Genomic DNA, 17,703 nt, shown 5'->3' on the forward strand with positions numbered 1-17,703 from the left:
GCTAAGGGGAAAGTCTACAAAACGCAGTCCACTGTTTGTTACAGATTTTCATTTGGGAAACAGAAATGGAGAGCAAATGTTTCATCCTAGAGAATTACAGGCCTATAGAATCCCTATTAATTTCTTATTTGATCTCTGTGGGCCTAGTGGCCTAGGTTTGTCATGTCACTTTTAACACGCAAATGTTTCATCGATGAGAACTTACACGCCCAATTTTTCAGTTTTTGATTTGTTAAAAAAGTTAGAAATATCCAATAAATGTCGTTCCACTTCATGATTGTGTCCCACTTATTGTTGATTCTTCACAAAAAAATACAATTTTATATCTTTATGTTTGAAGCCTGAAATGTGGCAAAAGGTTGCAAAGTTCAAGGGGGCCGAATACTTTCGCAAGGCACTGTATGCATACGGTCACTGTGGGGACGACGTCGTCAATGCACTTATTGATGAAGCCGATTACTGAGGTGGTATACTCCTCAATGCCACTGGATGAATCCCGGAACATATTCCAGTCTGTGCTAGCAAAACAGTCCTGTAGTGTAGAAGCCGCACCATCTGACCACTTCGGTATTAAGCTAGTCACTGATTCCTCCTTCTTTAGTTTATGCTTGTAAGCATGAATCAGGAGGATATAATTATGGTCAGATTTGCCAAATGGAGGGCGGGGGAGAGCTTTGTGTGCATCTCTGTGTGTGGAGTAAAGGTGGTGTAGAGTTTTTTTTCCTCTGGTTGAACATGTGACATGCTGGTAAAAATTTGATTAAACTGATTTAAGTTTGCCTGCGAAAGGGGCCACTAGGAGAGCTGATTCTGGGTGAGCATTTTCTTGTTTGCTTATGGCCTTATAGGTGGTTGGTTGAGTGATCTCGTAGTTCCAACATCAGTCTGTAGTGGTAAATAGATGGCTACGAATAATATAAACTCAGCAAAAAAAGAAACATCCTCTCACTGTCAATTGTGTTTATTTTCAGCAAACTTAACATGTGTAAATATTTGTATGAACATAACAAGATTTAACAACAGACAAACTGAACAAGTTCCACAGACATGTGACTAACAGAAATGGCCACCAGCTACATTAAATAATGCAGTGCATCTCCTCCTCATTGACTGCACCAGATTTGCCAGTTCTTGCTGTGAGATGTTAACCCACTCTTCCACAAAAGGTTCCTGCAAGTTCCCGGACATTTCTGGGAGGGAATGGCCCTAGCCCTCACCCTCCGATCCAATAGGTCCCAGACGTGCTCAATGGGATTGAGATCCGGGCTCTTCGCTGGCCATGGCAGAACACTGACATTCCTGTCTTGAAAAAAATCACGCACAGAACGAGCAGTAGGCTGGTGGCATTGTCATGCTGGAGGGTCATGTCAGGATGAGCCTGCAGGAAGGGTAGCACATGAGGGAGGAGGATGTCTTCCCTATAACGCACAGCATTGAGATTGCCTGCAATGACAAGCTCAGTCCGATGATGCTGTGACACACCGCCCCAGACCATGACGGACCCTCCACCTCCAAATCGATCCCGCTCCAGAGTACAGGCCTCGGTGTAACACTCATTCCTTCGAAGATAAACGCGAATCCAACCAACACCCCTGGTGAGACAAAACCTTGACTTGTCCGTGAAGAACACTTTTTGCCAGTCCTGTCTGGTCCAGCGACGGTGTGTTTGTGCCCATAGGCGACGTTGTTGCCAGTGATGTCTGGTGAGGACCTGCCTTACTACAACAGGCCTACAAGCCCTCAGTCCAGCCTCTCGCAGACAGTCTGAGCACTAATGGAGGGATTGTGCATTCTTGGTGTAACTCGGGCAGTTGTTGTTGCCATCCTGTACCTGTCCCGCAGGTGTGATGTTCGAATGTACCGATCCTGTGTAGGTGTTGTTACACGTGGTCTGCCACTGCGAGGACGATCAGCTGTCTATCCTGTCTCCTTGTAGCTCTGTCTTAGGCGTCTCACAGTACGGACATTGCAATTTATTGCCCTGGCCACATCTGCAGTCCCCATGCCTCCTTGCAGCATGCCTTAGGCACGTTCACGCAGATGAGCAGGGACCCTGGGCATCTTTCTTTTGGTGTTTTTCCAGAGTCAGTAGAAAGGCCTCTTTAGTATCCTAAGTTTCCATAACTGTGATCTTAATTGTCTACCGTCTGTAAGCTGTTAGTGTCTTAATGACCATACCACAGGTGCATGTTCATTAATTGTTTAATTGTTTAATTGTTGAACAAGCATGGGAAACAGTGTTAAAACCCTTTACAAAAGAAGATCTGTGAAGTTATTTTGATTTTTACGAATTATCTTTGAAAAGACAGGGTCCTGAAAAAGTGACGTTTCTTTTTTTTGCTGAGTTTAGAAGAATACTCGCTTGGGGATAGTGAGGTTTCCAGCTTATCATAAGGTACTCTACCTCAGGCGAGCAATACCTCAAGCCATCGCGCACCAACTGTTATTGACAAAAACAACAAAAAAAACCCACCCCTCGTCTTACCAGAAATAGCTTCTCTGTTCTGCCGGTGCATTGAAAATCCCTCCAGCTCTATATTGTCTGTGTAGTCGTTCAGCCACGACTCGGTGAAACATAGGATATTACAGTTCTTAATGTCCCATTGGTAGGATAATCGTAGGTCATCCATTTTTATTTTCCAATGATTGCATGTTAGCAAGTAGAATTGATGGCAATGGGACTTTACTTGCTCACCTACGGATTCTCAAAAGGCAGCCTGATCTGAGTCCTCTTTTCCTCTGTCTTTTCTTCACCAAATGATGTGATTCTGGACCTGTTCCCGGGAGAGCAGTGTATCTTTCTCGTCGGACTCGTTTTAAAGAAAAAAGCTTATTTCAGTCCGTGGTGAGTAATCCCAGTTTTGTTGTCCAGAAGTTATTTTCGGTCATAAGAGACGGTAGCAGCAACATTATGTGCAAAATAAGTTTAAAAAAACAAGTTACAAACAACGCAAAAAAAATGACAAAATAGCACAATTTATTACGGGCATGTAAAACGTCAACCATCCTCTTCAGTGCCATTTTTCTAGTCTTTTAAGAAACATTTGTGTGTGTTGAAAATGCCTAACCACTTCATAATCTATTTGCATAGACTGCAAACAGACCAGACACACCTCAATGTGTTTCTTCAAGGTGCCAAACCCCAAAAAAGAGATTTAATGCGTCGCTCAGTTATGTATAGAGCATGCCATCGTGGAAAACTCTGCCCCCAGAGGTTGCTCAGGTAAAAAGCAAGTTTAGCTTTAAAAAACATATTGAATCACACTCCTCTCCTCTTTCTAAAGATCTAATTTAACTGTACTGTATATAAGAAGATGTACATATGATTAGTTGTTGTCTCTTGGTGTCTTTATTGAGTTATTTCATATAAGGATATCAGTCAATTTAAATACATTCATTCAGCCATAATCTATGGATTTCACATGACTGGGAAAACAGATATGCATCTGTTGGTAGGTGTCGTGGATCAGAAAACGAGTCAGTATCTGGTGTGACCACTATTTGCCTCATGCAGCGCGACAGAGTTGGTCAGACTATTGATTGTGGAATGTTGTCCCACTCTTCTTCAATGGCTGTGCGAAGTTGCTGGATGCTGGCGGGAACATGCTGTCGTATACGTCGATCACATCCCAAACACGCTCAATGGGTGAGTATGCAGGCCATAGAAGAACAGACATTTTGCATCTGGAAAATTTCTGGGATTTTTTTTTATTCATCTCATGAAACATGGGACCAATATTTGACATGTTGTGTTTAAATTTTTGTTCAATGTATAACCCTTATTTTTGTATTTTGAATTGAATGTAATATCTTATGTTGTCCTTATCTATTACTGTTCTGTACTTTATCTATTTGTATGTTTTATGTGGACCACAGGAAGAGCAGCTGCTGCTTGTTCAATAGCTAATGGGGATCCTAAAAAACTAAACATCAGTGTAATGACATACAGTGCATTTGGAAAGTATTCAGACCCCTTGACTTTTTCCACTTTGTTACTTTACAGCTTTATTCTAAAATGGATGAAATCATTTTAACACATCAATCTACACACAATACACCATAAATAAATATGAAATATTTTCAGACCCTTTACTCAGTACTTTGTTGAAGCACCTTTGGCAGCGATTACAGCCTCAGTCTTCTTGGGTATGACGCTACAAGCTTGGCACACCTGTATTTGGGGAGTTTCTGTTCTTCTCTGCAGATCCTCTCAAGCTCTCTCAGGTTGGATGGGGAGTGTTGCGCCACAGCTATTTTCAGGTCTCTCCAGAGATCTACGATCGCGTTCAAGACCAGGCTCTGGCTGGACCACAATACTTTTTTCCCACCATAATTTGCAAATAAATTCATAAAAAATCCTACAATGTGATTTTCTGGATTTTTTTTCTTCTCATTTTGTCTGTCATAGTTGAAGTGTACCTATGATGAAAATTACAGGCCTCTCTCGTCTTTAAGTGGGAGAACTTGCACAATTGGTGGCTGACTAAATACTTTTTTGCCCCACTGTATGTCTTGGCGGCCAGCTCTATGGAGAGTTGTGGTGGTTCCAAACTTCTCCCTTTTAAAAATGATGGAGGCCACTGTGTTCTTGGGGAACTTCAATACTGCAAAAAAAAAAATTGGTACCCTTCCCCAGATCTGTGCCTCGACACAATACTGTCTGAGCTCCACGGACAATTCCTTCGACCTCATGGCTTGGTTTTTGCTCTAACATGCACTGTCAACTGTGGGACCTTATATAGACAGGTGTGTGCCTTTCCAAATCATGTCCAATTAATTGAATTTACCTCAGGTGGTCTCCAATCAAGTTGTAGAAACATCTCAAGGATGATCAATGGAAACAGGATGCACCTGAGCTCAATTTCGAGTCTTATGCAAATAAGGTATCTGTTTTTATGTCTAAAAATCTGTTTTCACTTCGTCATTATAGGGTATTGTGTGTAGCTTGATGAGGAAGCATGTTTATTTAATCCATTTTAGAATAAGGCTGTAACATAACAAAATGTGGAAAAAGTAAAGGAGTCTGAATACTTTTTGAATGCACTGTAGTCCGGTTTGACTGACATAGTATGGCAGATAGGACACTTAATTGCTGATTATAGGCCATGCTCAAAAGTAGTGCACTGCACAGGGAATAGGTTGCCATTTGGGACACAACTGGTGTCTTTTGAGATGCAGACTGGGTTCTGTATTACCAGGTCCTGACGCGGTACCGGAAGGTCTCTTTGGCTGTTACGATAGATTCAGGTGGTTTACTCGTTTCAGCAACAACAAAAAATAAATATATAATTTTCAATGTAAGGAGACACGAAGCGACATTCTAAGATTTGACTGTTGGCAACTATAGTTGCGAATTTCAGTAACACAACTTTGTGATAACCAATCAGAAAAGGGAAGTTCTCGCTAGCCAGCTTAAACACTGTGCTCGATAGGCTACCACCAACGATACTGTTTCACATGCTGTAAAAAATAAACACACAGGGGGGAGAGCACAGGTAGTGAGCAATGTGAATTCACCATCTACCTGGAAGAAGGAGGAGAATACTTGGAAGGTGTAGATGGCGCAGGAGCCGTCTGAGTCGGACACCAGCTGGTTGATGTGCCTCCGCCACGCCTCGTCGGCGTCATCGCACACCGCCGGCTGGAACGCCGCCAGGATGGCCGAGAAGAAGGGTGACGGAGGCAGGGAAGAACGAGACTCCATCAGCTCGTCTCTCTCCTCCTCGCCGAGACTGATGGGGTAAACCAGGCACACACATGAAGAAATAGCAGCACTCCAAAACACTTTTCAGACCCTCATGCTGACCAGAACTATATTGTGCCTGCTTACATAATAGTATTTTACCATTCAGTAGTATGAAAAGGTTATAAATACTGACAAAAGCACTGTTGCAGGTTTGATTAGACTTTCATGATCACACTTTATGACCAATTCCATTACAATTAATAAGCATTTATTGGCCTGAAATGTATAAAGCACTATAAAAACTATTTCATTAACCACGTTTTCTTCTAACAGACCTGAACAGTGCTATGTACCTGGGCAGTGCGCTGAAGTCCAGGTCCAGTTCTCCTCGGTCGTCTCCCGGAGCCAGATTTTCCAGGCTGAAGCTGTCGCCGCTGCAGTCAAACCCTGGCAGGAAGTCACTGACGGACAGGTCATCCTCATGGATGTTCGTGTCCTCGTCTTCTACTGATACCTCAGCCTAGAGGGAGAGAGGAAAGGAGGGAGGGACTTACTCGAAGTGCCGGTATCAGATATCAGGTTGCGTTCCAAATGGCACCCTACTCCCGAGGTAGTGCACTACTTTGACTAGGGTTCATAGGGCTCTGGTCAAAAGTAGTGCACTATATAGGGAAAAGGGTGCTATTTGGGAAGCACACTCAGTGTAGTACCCCCAGCCAATTTGATCTATTCCAGTACTTCAAAACTGGCTGTAGGTACTTGAGGACAGGTTTGGGAAACACTGGTCTATGTAATTTAATACAACACTGATGGGGTTCTACTGACGGAATCCAGTGAGTGACGGTAAATCACTGAGAGCACTAAAGTGTTAAAGCACTCCATGAATCCATTATTATTACATGCACTCAAATATTCGATTATGTGCTTTTGGGGGAATATGCATAATATTGCTTAATGATGAGAATGACTCACAATTATGACACTTTCCTCCTAAAGGTAAGACATTTTTTGAAAGTACAGTATTAGGAATAAATGATAGGGACACTGCCCTTTCCAATGGACAAAGATACTCTATGCTATGTTTAATTTCACATTTGGTTACACTTTCACGAGTGTGTACAAATTATACCAATTGTTTCAGACACAGAAAGAGAACCACCTTGCTACCAAACAACCACAAAACCCCAAGAACACAGCAATACTATTCCTCAAAAGATAGTATTGAATATAAATGGAAGCATTTGCAGCACCAACCAACCCAACACATTAGATAATAGGTGTAAGAGCAGGTATTAGAAGATTTAGCTGTGACATGCAGCTAACTAGAAGCTGAAGACTACAGACAGGGTCCTGCCATATCCTCTCTGGAGAAAATCTTGAAGATTCACAGAGAAATACACATAATACCTTATTGAGAAACATCAACACTTATCGCTAAAATCAAACTGCGAAAGGATAGGATATAATTGTATTATTTGGCAGCGTTGATGGGAGGAATAGGAGTGAGTGGGCGCCCATATCTCAGACACTCTGAAGTCCTTATTCACCCTCGACATTGAATTCTCTGCCAGCGAGACCTCGAAACTGGACGTTCGGGTGTGCAGAGGGGGAAGAGGAGGGTCAGCGGCTGAGTTGTCAACGGAGGTGTACAGAGAGTCCAGTTGATTGACCTCCTCGGTGGGGGAGAGATTCACAATCTGCAACGAGACAAAAGTACAGCTCAGAGTCCTCCTCCAGTCTAATCATCAGATCCGGGTTAAAATAGTATTCGCTTTCTTTCAAATATTTGGATTGATCGATCGGGCTAGGTTTACACTTTCGGACTACCACCTTGGTTCTATGGCACCAGGCGAGCTCAATCGAGCTTGAAGTATTTGGAAGGAAACAAATACTACTTGAACCAGTGCCAGATGGGCGAGGTTTGCACTTTTGGGACTATTCCATTGGTTCCATGAACCTGATCGAGCTTGAAGTACTTTGAAGAAAACAAATACTACTTGAACCCAGATCTGCTAGTCAGGACATCATGCACGAGGCAACTGTTGAGAGAAAACCATTTCACAATACATAAAGTATAAACAAAGTATTTGAGCAGAATTGTATGAGATAAGCACAGAGCAGCAGAGCATGCCTCCTGGTTGTGTCCTAGCAATTATAACCGTTTATACATGTTCAGAAATAATTTAATCCCCCCAATAGTTAAGGTTAGGATTGGGGGGGGATAATCTGATCCTAGGTCTGTGGTTAGAGAGACGTACCACCTGGGAGTGAGAGAGGATCTGGCTGGCGGTGATGGACTCTTCCTCTGAGGATTCCTCTGAGTCCTGGTGGGTGAACTGGCCTAGGCTGGGTGTGCTGCTGGACAGCTCACTGTCATCCAGGGGCACCATGTCACTCCTGTCCAGGCTATCCATGGAGCGTCTCCGCACCCCCCAGTTGAAGCTGTCCATCGTCTCCCCCTGCGAGGACGATACACACAGCTTTAAGAAACTAGACGACACAGAGCCAGATGCCTCACACATACACACTCACAGGGGTCTACGCAGACACACAAAGGGGGTCTACACACAAGCACACACACACACACACACACACACACACACACACAGAGGTCTATGCACACACAAAGAGGTCTACACATCGCACGCACACACATACACAGTGGTCTAAACCCATGCATGCACGCACACACAGGGGTTTACACAAACACACAAAAAGGAGTCTACACACACACACACACACACACACACACACACACAAATACTTGACCATGCAGTGCAAGTCAAATCAAGGCTGATCTTCATGGGAGAGTTACCCAATGACAATGTCAACAGCCTCACTTATACCATTTCACACTACTGAGCGGAGGTGATACAAGCCAAGCTGAGATGTACTACCCTAGCATGGTTACACATTCAACCACAGTTGCTGGAACCGTGCTGATGGACCACGTGAACAGAAAATATCCAAGACAGCACAGTACGGTTTGGCAAGTCACGTGAAAAAGTAGTCTTTTAGTGCATCATAAAAAAAACTTTCCAATGGATCAAATCAAAATAGCCCTCTTAACAAAAACTGAAAAACAACTCCACTGGGAGCTTTTTGGACTTCCTAAATATTGTGTAGTATTATCTTCCCCCTGAGCCTAATGGCTTCAGTCTTGTTTCAGATCCTCCTGGGTGAAGTTGCCTCTAGGTACAGCTTCCCCTCCCCCAATCCTAACCATTACAGGGGAAAATGCAAAACTGACCCAAGATGTGTCTAGTGGAAACGTCATCCTACACCAGTTCAGATGCCAAATTACTTTCCATCAGGTCACGATTCTGGAGAATCCAACCAGCCTCCTCAGGGCTGCATTTCATATGGCACCCTACTTTCTCATGAGCCCTGGTCAAAAGTAGTGTATTATAAAGGGAATAGGGTGCCATTTGGAATACAGTCCAGGTCACCACATCAGGCAGTACAGATCCTGGACCTGTGGTGACTGACTAGCTTCATCATATTTTACTCTGGTGGAAAGAAAGGGCTAGCCTGGTCCCAGATCTGTTTGAGCCTGCCTGCAGTCCCAGCTAACAATTCTAGGGGAAGAGAATGTTTTTGTAATGTAACCCATAACGTTCCGCTGATGTTTGAGTGACCAGTTTTCCATTAGTTAGGGGAACATTATATGTATGTTAGCAAAAACCTCCCGAGAACCTACTTAGCATGTTTTGACATTAGAGTTAGAACATTTCCTTATTGTAATTTCCTTATCGTTTCTCCTATTCCCCACATCCCTGACCACTGGCTGCGTCCCCTCTTACTTCAAGATGGCCAGAGTCGGTCCCCTCAAGAAACCAACATTTGACCCCACTGACGTTAAAAACTACAGACCAGTATCCCTTCTTTTATTTCCAAAACACTTGAGCGTACGGTCTCTGACCAACTCTCTCGTTATCTCTATCAGAATAATCCTCTTGACCCTAACCAGTCAGGCTTCAAGGCGGCTCAATCAACTGAGACCGCTCTCCTCTGTGTCACAAAGGCTCTCCGCTCTGCCAAACGCTCTCCTCTGTTCTCATCCCCCTAAGTCTACCTGCTGCCTTTGACACCATGAACCATCAGATCCTCCTCTCCACCCTTTCAGGGTTGGGCTCACTCTTGCATTGCATCCTACCTGAACGGTCACTCCTACCAGGTGGCGTGGCGAGGATCTGTGTCTGCACCACGTGCTCTCACTACTGGTGTCCCCCAGGGCTCGGTTCTAGACCCTCTCCACTTTTCGAAGTCACTCGGCTCAGTCATATCCTCACATGGTCTCTCTTATCATTGCTATGCGGATGACACTCAACCACTATTCTCCTCCGCCCCTCTGATACCAAGGTGGCGACACGCATCTCTGCGTGCCTGGCAGACATCTCAGTTTGGATGTCGGCCCGAAACCTCAAGTTCAATCTCAACAAAACGGAGCTGCTCTTCCTCCCGGGAAAGGCCTGCTTGCTCCAAGACCTCTCCATCACGGTTGACAACTCCACGGTGTCCCCCTCCCAGAGTGTAAAGAACCTTGGCGTGACCCTGGACAACACTGTCATTTTCTGCAAATCAGTGACTCGCTCCTGCAGGTTCATGCTCTACAACATCCATAGAGTACGACCTTTCCTCACACAGGAAACGGTGCAGGTTCTAATCCAGGCACTTGTCATCTCCCGTCTAGATTACTGCAACTCTCTTGGCTGGGCTCCCCGCTTGTGTCAAACCCCTGTAATTTATCCAGAACGTCGCAGCCCACATGGTGTTCAACCTTCCTAAGTTCACCCACTCCTCCACACACTGGCTTCCAGTCGAAGCTCGCATCATCTTCAAGACCCTGGTGCTTGCATATGGAGCAGCAAGGGGAACTGCACCTCCTTACCGTCAGGCTATCCTCAACCCTTAAATCCTAACCCGAGTACTCCATTCCGCCACTTCTGGTCTCTTGGCCCTCCCACCCCTACGGGAGGTCAGCTTCCGCTCAGCCCAGTCAAAGCTCTTCTATGTCCTAGTACCCCAATGGTGGAACAAGCTTCCCCTTAAAGTCCAGGCCCATCTTTTGAAAATTGCATGAAATCTTACCTCTTTGAAGAGTATCGTAAATAACTCAGTGCCTCCGAACCCCCCCCAAAATAAAATAAATAAAATGCACTTGTCTTTTCCCACTAGCACTAACTTTGCTGATGAATGCTTTGTTGAGGGAAAATGTACTTGATATGATTGTGATGCGTTGTCTCACCTACCTAAATTGTTAGTCGCTCTCGATAACAGTGTCTACTAAATGACTAAAATTTGAAATGTAAAGTCCCCTGGAGGTTTTTGTCTAGTTCCCGGGTTGTTCCGGTGACGTCCCCAAATACGTTTTTAGGACATCCCCTGATACTCCCAAAGAAATGTTCTCCGGAGAAAAAAACATGTTTCTTTACACATCACCCCTTGTTACAGTTGCTGAGCCCATCAAGGTCCTGATTGGTGAACCACTGATACATTCACAGCTCTTTTTCTGTTGGCAAGGGACAAACACAAACAGTGCTTTCAACATACATCGTTTTCAGCTAACATATTTGACACTTTGTGCATGTTCATTTCCAGTAATTCTTCTTCTTCACTTTTTAACTAATAACCTCTCGGTTCACGGCATTCTGATCTTACTGCTACACCACCGTCAAAGACTGATTTCACCGACAATGTAAAACTTTGAAGTAAAAAGTACACTAAATCAAAAATACTTTATTTATCATTGGAGTTACATTAAACAGAGTAATATGCCCACCAACATGAGATAAATAAAACAGACAACCCCTAAAATGTATGAAATAACTCAATCAAATCAACGATGAGACAATAATCCGATTAACTAACAACTGACACACACATTGTGGAGTAGCAAGAAGATCAGAATGCCGTGACCCAAGATCGGAGTTCAAATCCCAGGTAATAATAATTACTGTGTCTTCAGAAAGTATTCACACTCCTTGACTTTTTGTTGTTGTTGCGTTACAACGTGGAATTTTCAAGTCTTGCCATTAATGTTCAAGCCGACTTAAGTCAAAACTGTAGCTAGGCCACTCAGGAAAATTCAATGTCTTGGTAAGCAACTCCAGCGTATCACTGTTCTTTATTAAAAGCTCTGACGAAGGCCTTGAGGCCGATACATAAGCTTAATAAAGAACAGTGATACTAGCAAGAGCAGTGTGCGAGTTTCTCTTTTCTTTCAGGTTATTGTACTGCTGAAAGGTGAATTTGTCTCCCAGTGTCTGTTGGAAAGCACAACCAGGTTTTCCTCTAGGATTTTGCTTGTGCTTAGCTCTATTACATTTATTTTTATCCTAAAAAAACTCCCTAGTCCTTGCCGATGACAAGCATACTGATAACATAATGCAGCCACCACCATTCTTGAAAACATGAAGAGTGGTACTCTATGATGTGTTGTATTTGCCCCAAACATAACACTTTGTATTCAGGACACTGACAACATAATTCCATTCCGACATTATGGGGTATTGTGTGTAGACAAGTGACACAAAATCTGAACTTAATTGATTTTAAATTCAGGCTGTAACACAACAAAATGTGGAAAAAGTCAAGGGGCGTGAATACTTTCTGAAGGCACTGTATATGAACATGCACAATATAATCTTATATATCAAAGTGTTTCAAATATGTAAGTTGAAAATATTGCGTGTTGAAAGTACTGTTTGTGTGTGTGTGGGTGTCCCTAACCTTGCAAACAGACAAATGGCTGTGAATGGATAAGTGGTTCACCAATCAGGGCCTTGATGGGCTCGGCAACCATAATAAGGGGTGGTGTGTAAAGAAACAAGTATTTTTCTTCCGGAGAACGTTTCTTTGGGACCATCAGGCATAGGCCTAAAAACGTATATAGGGAAGTCCCTAGAAAAAGCTGGGAACTAGACAAAAACCTCCAGGGGACCATGACAGAACGTCCTGTTTTAAACGTCCTTGTACACAGGAAAGTTCTTGCAACGTTCCCATGAAACCTATCTAGAAAATGAATGACTTATAGTCTGAGAACATGGCAACCATGTTCTGTGTATGTTTGGTGTGACGTTGATTAGATATCCTCCTAACCCTAAGAAAACTGGACACATGAATGTTCTTACAATGATCCCATGAAACGTGTCTAGAACACTAATATTGAATATTCAGAGAACATGGTAACCACGTTCTGGGTAAGTTCTGTTTCACATTAAGGAGATGGTCTCTTGAAAACAGTCCTTGCACATCACTGGAACATTGATATGAAAATGTTAGGTAATGACCTAATGAGACTCGGAAGGAAATGTTCTCTAAAGTTTTGGGAACGTTTGTTGCTAGCTGGGCTGACAGATGGGGTGGGGTTTTGCCCTTTTTGTTTTTCTACATATGTACATAGTGTTATTATTATGGAAATTATTCACATGTATTAGAATCAATGCCATTCTAACATAATTCACTGGACATGACTGGTATTAAATAATAATCTGAGCAAATGCAACATAAATGGAGAGGAATCTATAGGTAGTGCATTTGTGTAGGGAATAGGGTGCATTTGGGACATTACCTCAACAGTGATCAACACGGATTACATGCTACTCGTTTAAGAGTAATACGTCTGCTCATATCCAGTGAATGGAAGGTTGTGTGTAATGTGTGTTGATGGGATTCTGTTAGGTCACGTCCGAGCTACATGATGCTATAGTATCCCTCTGACAGGAAGTACTAAGAACACAGGCCCTGACAGGAAGTGTAGTCTTAAGTGAGGACTTGACTTAACATTAGGGTGAGTAAACCCTGAACACACTCCAAACATGTGCGTGAGCATGCACAGTGCTACTGTATCACATACCTCCATAGGGAAAGAATCCACCCTATGTAGTGCACTACTGTAGAGCTCTGGTAAAAAGTAGTGCACTACATAGGAAATAGGGTACTGTTTGGATCCATAGACTACTACATCCCATCTACACAATACAGTAATTGAATTGCAACATGACTGGACTTACCTGGACCTCCTAGATGGTGGCACAGACAAAAACAGAAAAAATAAACCCACATTACATTAGAGGATAGAAGAGAAGAAATCAAAGTAGACACAACAAAGTGTCCTGGAGATCTGTTGAGACCATAGATTAATAAAGGGCCACCCATCATGGCTTCATTGAGATGCCCCTTCTAGTAATTCCATTCGTATGGTTGAGACACTCATTTGGGATTGAGAACGTTTCCAACTCTCTGATTTAATGATTACACTAATACTGTGTACATTAGTGTCATATGTACACAGTACTTAATGATTATGATGATTATGTTTTTTTTTTAACCTCTATCATAAGGTTTGGGAGACTGAGGTTCTATATCAGCACTACACACTGAGTACGTCTGTGCACTGCAACACTGCGCCCCCCCCCCCCCCCCCCCCCCCCCCACTATACTAGTTATATTCTCAGCCCTGACAGTCAGCTTGCCTGCTTAAACCAGAGAACCACATTGGAAATAAACTGTAATAAAGCTGGGGTTTTTTGCGTTTATCTTCAATGATTTCAAAGGCCTTGCGTGATTAGAATTATGTTTTTAAATGATCAAAATCAATCAACCAATCTCACCTCTCCTTCCTCTAGCTCCACATCCAGGAAGTCAAAGTCTCTGAAGACTCTGAATTGTTGTTCGGACGTGGTGTCATCCATGTTGTTGTCCTGCTCCTGTGTCCCCTCCTCAGATGACACCAGGCTGGGCTGCAGATCTATCAGGTCCTGCTCGCCACAGCTGGAGAAGATCACCTGGGGACGGGAGGATACATAGGGGTGTATTAAAAGCATACGAAGCATACATGGGAGTACCCCACTCCATTAAAAAAAAGCATGCTTAAATCTACAATTCATATCAAACAAACATAATTCTCATCAATCTTTTTCATATGGGATCACGGTGCATAAACATTATTAGTATATCTATTTTTTAAACGTCTTCCATATTAAATAGCCAGTCATGTTACACAATCTTAAGGCACTACTATGACATTGGTTACACGTCATTCTTAACCCCTCAACATACATACTGAGTGTACAAAACATTAGGAACACCTTTATAATATTGAGTTGGACCCCCTCAGAACAGCCTCAATTCGTCAGGGATGGACTCTACAAGGTGTCGAAAGCATTCCACAGGGATGCTGGCCCATGTTTACTCCAATGCTTCCCACAATTGTGTCAAGTTGGCTGGATGTCCTTTGAGAGGTGGACCATTCTTGATACACACGGGAAACTGTTGAGCGTGCCAAACCAAGCAGCGTTGCAGTTCTTGGCACACTCAAACCGGTGCGCCTGCCACCTACTACCATACCCTGTTGAAAGGGACTTAAGTCTTTCCCATTCACCCTCTGAATTGCACAGATACACAATCAGTCTCCTCCCCTTTATTTACATTGATTGAAGTGGATGTAACAGGTGACATCAATAAGGGATTCTAGTTTTCACCTGGTCAGTCTGTCATGGAAAGAGCAGGTGTTTCTAATGTTTTGTGCACTCAGTGTATAACTTTCACAAAATGCCTGCAATATGAGTACCGGTAGGCCATTATCACAATCAGTGTGTCTAATTGTTGAATAAGTGATGACTGCTGCTTTCTCTCAGTGATTCTGAACAAAAAAGTTAACTTTTATGAATACTCAACATTAACTGTGTGTGTGTGTGTGTGTGTGTGTGTGTGTGTGTGTGTGTGTGTGTGTGTGTCTTACCGAAGGGTTTTTAGTGAGCCCCAATCCCTGTCCACACAGACACAACACATTCACCAGCTTCTCCCGTGTCCTCTTCTGCAGATATGGAGAGAAGAGAGAAGTGAGGTGACGTTCCACCAGAGCAGAGCAGAGCTGCTTTGTTCAGATTGTGGAGTAGGACCCCTGACCGGACAGCGACACAAGAAATCCGATTACGTCAATATAAATATAAAAACATGATCTGACCGTGCATCTCTTTCAAGGAAATGCATCATCACCGTACTGAAAGCTCTCCATCTTGAAAACCTGGCTGCTGTCATGCACAATTTTGTGATTGCATTAACAATAGATCACAATACTAAAAAATAGTTGAGTAAAATTTCCTTTAAGCTACACACTCTTTTTACTTCTGTTGTTTCCTTTAAAAAGACTACCCTGTTCCTGCCCACTGTAAACATTGGATAACTTGAACACCGTAGGAATGTTTGTTCTACTTAAAGTACACAGAAATGTACTCTAATATTTGTCATCACACAAGTTTTGAAGATTTGACGTATTGTTGACTCTAGCCAAGAGCGCAACACATACACATTGAACGATGCTCAACTTTGTTGTGCTGGTCCAGCCAGCCTACCAGAAGCTTTGCCTTCACACGGCCTGTCTGCCCGTTCTGTGGTGTCCGCATGGTCCTATATCCAGATGCCTAAACACTCCAAACAGCCCCCTCACATTCTGAAATTGCATTTTTGTCCCTACACCAGCTTTACATTGATTAAAAAAGTAGACAAAGGTGTGGTTGGGTAGACTGTTTGGATGGTCATTATGGCCAAATTGGCCATTTTATTTTTGTTTCATCAGACCAAAGGACATTTCTCCAAAATGTACGATCTTTGTCCCCATGTGCAGTTGCAAAACGTAGTGGCAGTTTTGGAGCAGTGGCTTCCTCCTTGCTGAGCAGCCTTTCAGGTTATAACGATATAGGACTTGTTTTACTGTGGATATAGATAATTTTGTACCCGTTTCCTCCAGCATCTTCACAAGGTCCTTTGCTGTTGTTCTGGGACTGATTAGCACTTTTCGCACCAAAGTACATTCATCCCTAGGAGACAGAACGCGTCTCCTTCCTGAGCGGTATGACGGCTGCGTGGTCCCATGGTGTTTATACTTGCGTACTATTGCTTGTACAGATGAACGTGGTACCTTCAGGCATTTGGAAATTGCTCCCAAGGATGAACCAGACTTGCGGAGGTCTACACATTTCTTTTGATTTTCCCATGATGTTAAGCAAAGAGGCATTGAGTTTGAAGGTAGGCCTTGAAATACATCCACAGGTACACCTCCAATTGACTCAAATTATGTTAATTACCCTATCAGAAGCTTCTAAAGCCATGACATACATTTCTGGAATTTTCCAAGCTGTTTCCAAGCTGTTTAAAAGGCACAGTCAACTTAGTGCTGACCCACTGGAATTGTTATGCTGTGAATTATAAGTGAAATAATCTATCTGTAAACAATTGTTGGAAAAAGTACTTGCGTCATGCACAAAGTAGAGGTCCTAACCGACTTGCCAAAACTATAGTTTGTTAACAAAACATTTGTGGAGTGGTTGAAAAACAAGTTTTAATGACTCCAACCTATGTGTATGTAAACTTCCAACTTCAACTGTATCTGTCAGAGATCGGTATGACGTGGCTAGTATTACTATCTAACAGCTGTTGTTTGGATGGAAATATTTTGTAGCCTTTGTTTTGTCTCATTTCAGAAGTAAATTAACTTAGAGAGCGCTGGCAAAAAGTTGGCTAACATTAGATATTATTTCTGCCTTAATCAAACTAGACCTGAATCAAATGATGAACCCATCGGCCAACAATTGAAGATTGATATTCTGACGTTTTTTCAGTGCAATGTGAGTTTTATTAGTCAGAATGGCAATGTAACGTTATTGATCTGTCAGTTTCCCTAGCTAATTACCTACTTTTCACACTGACAGTAATAAACAGCTGTAATGTTACAGATTTCCCTGTCATGATGCACAGTAGAGGTCTGCGCTGGACCGATTTCTTTATCCCGCTCCCGCCCTCACCTGCTGGCCTTCTGTCTGACACCCACACACTACCGCAAGAACTGGTCCCAAACCCAACCGCAGTATGTGACACAGCTCACTTGCCAGCCATGGTCCCAGCAATTTTGCACCCTATAGGCAATTTCAAACTTGCAAAAATAACTTAAGAAATAGGTTCAATTACCAGAGATTCTTACATGGGCCTTATATTGTATTACTGGGCTATATCAG

General features: G+C 43.0%; 1 protein-coding gene across 2 annotated transcripts in view; it reads right to left on the reverse strand.

The window, feature by feature from the left end:
• The window catches only part of LOC139386324 (protein furry homolog), a 190,223-nt gene that overhangs the window by 25,726 nt on the left and 146,794 nt on the right, over positions 1-17,703 (reverse strand). For both annotated transcript variants that reach the window (XR_011629033.1, XM_071131847.1), the window contains exons 52-57: positions 15,432-15,506; positions 14,302-14,475; positions 7,945-8,145; positions 7,234-7,383; positions 6,040-6,206; positions 5,525-5,732 (exon numbers count right to left, since the gene is read on the reverse strand). Coding sequence is in view for 1 of the 2 variants with exons in the window: in XM_071131847.1 (XP_070987948.1) it covers positions 5,525-5,732; positions 6,040-6,206; positions 7,234-7,383; positions 7,945-8,145; positions 14,302-14,475; positions 15,432-15,506 (975 nt within the window). In the remaining variant the exon portion in view is untranslated. The remainder of the gene's footprint in view (positions 1-5,524; positions 5,733-6,039; positions 6,207-7,233; positions 7,384-7,944; positions 8,146-14,301; positions 14,476-15,431; positions 15,507-17,703) is intronic.

Source organism: Oncorhynchus clarkii, chromosome 27 (assembly GCF_045791955.1).
Source record: "Oncorhynchus clarkii lewisi isolate Uvic-CL-2024 chromosome 27, UVic_Ocla_1.0, whole genome shotgun sequence".
In the NCBI taxonomy this organism is placed as follows: Eukaryota; Metazoa; Chordata; class Actinopteri; order Salmoniformes; family Salmonidae; genus Oncorhynchus; species Oncorhynchus clarkii.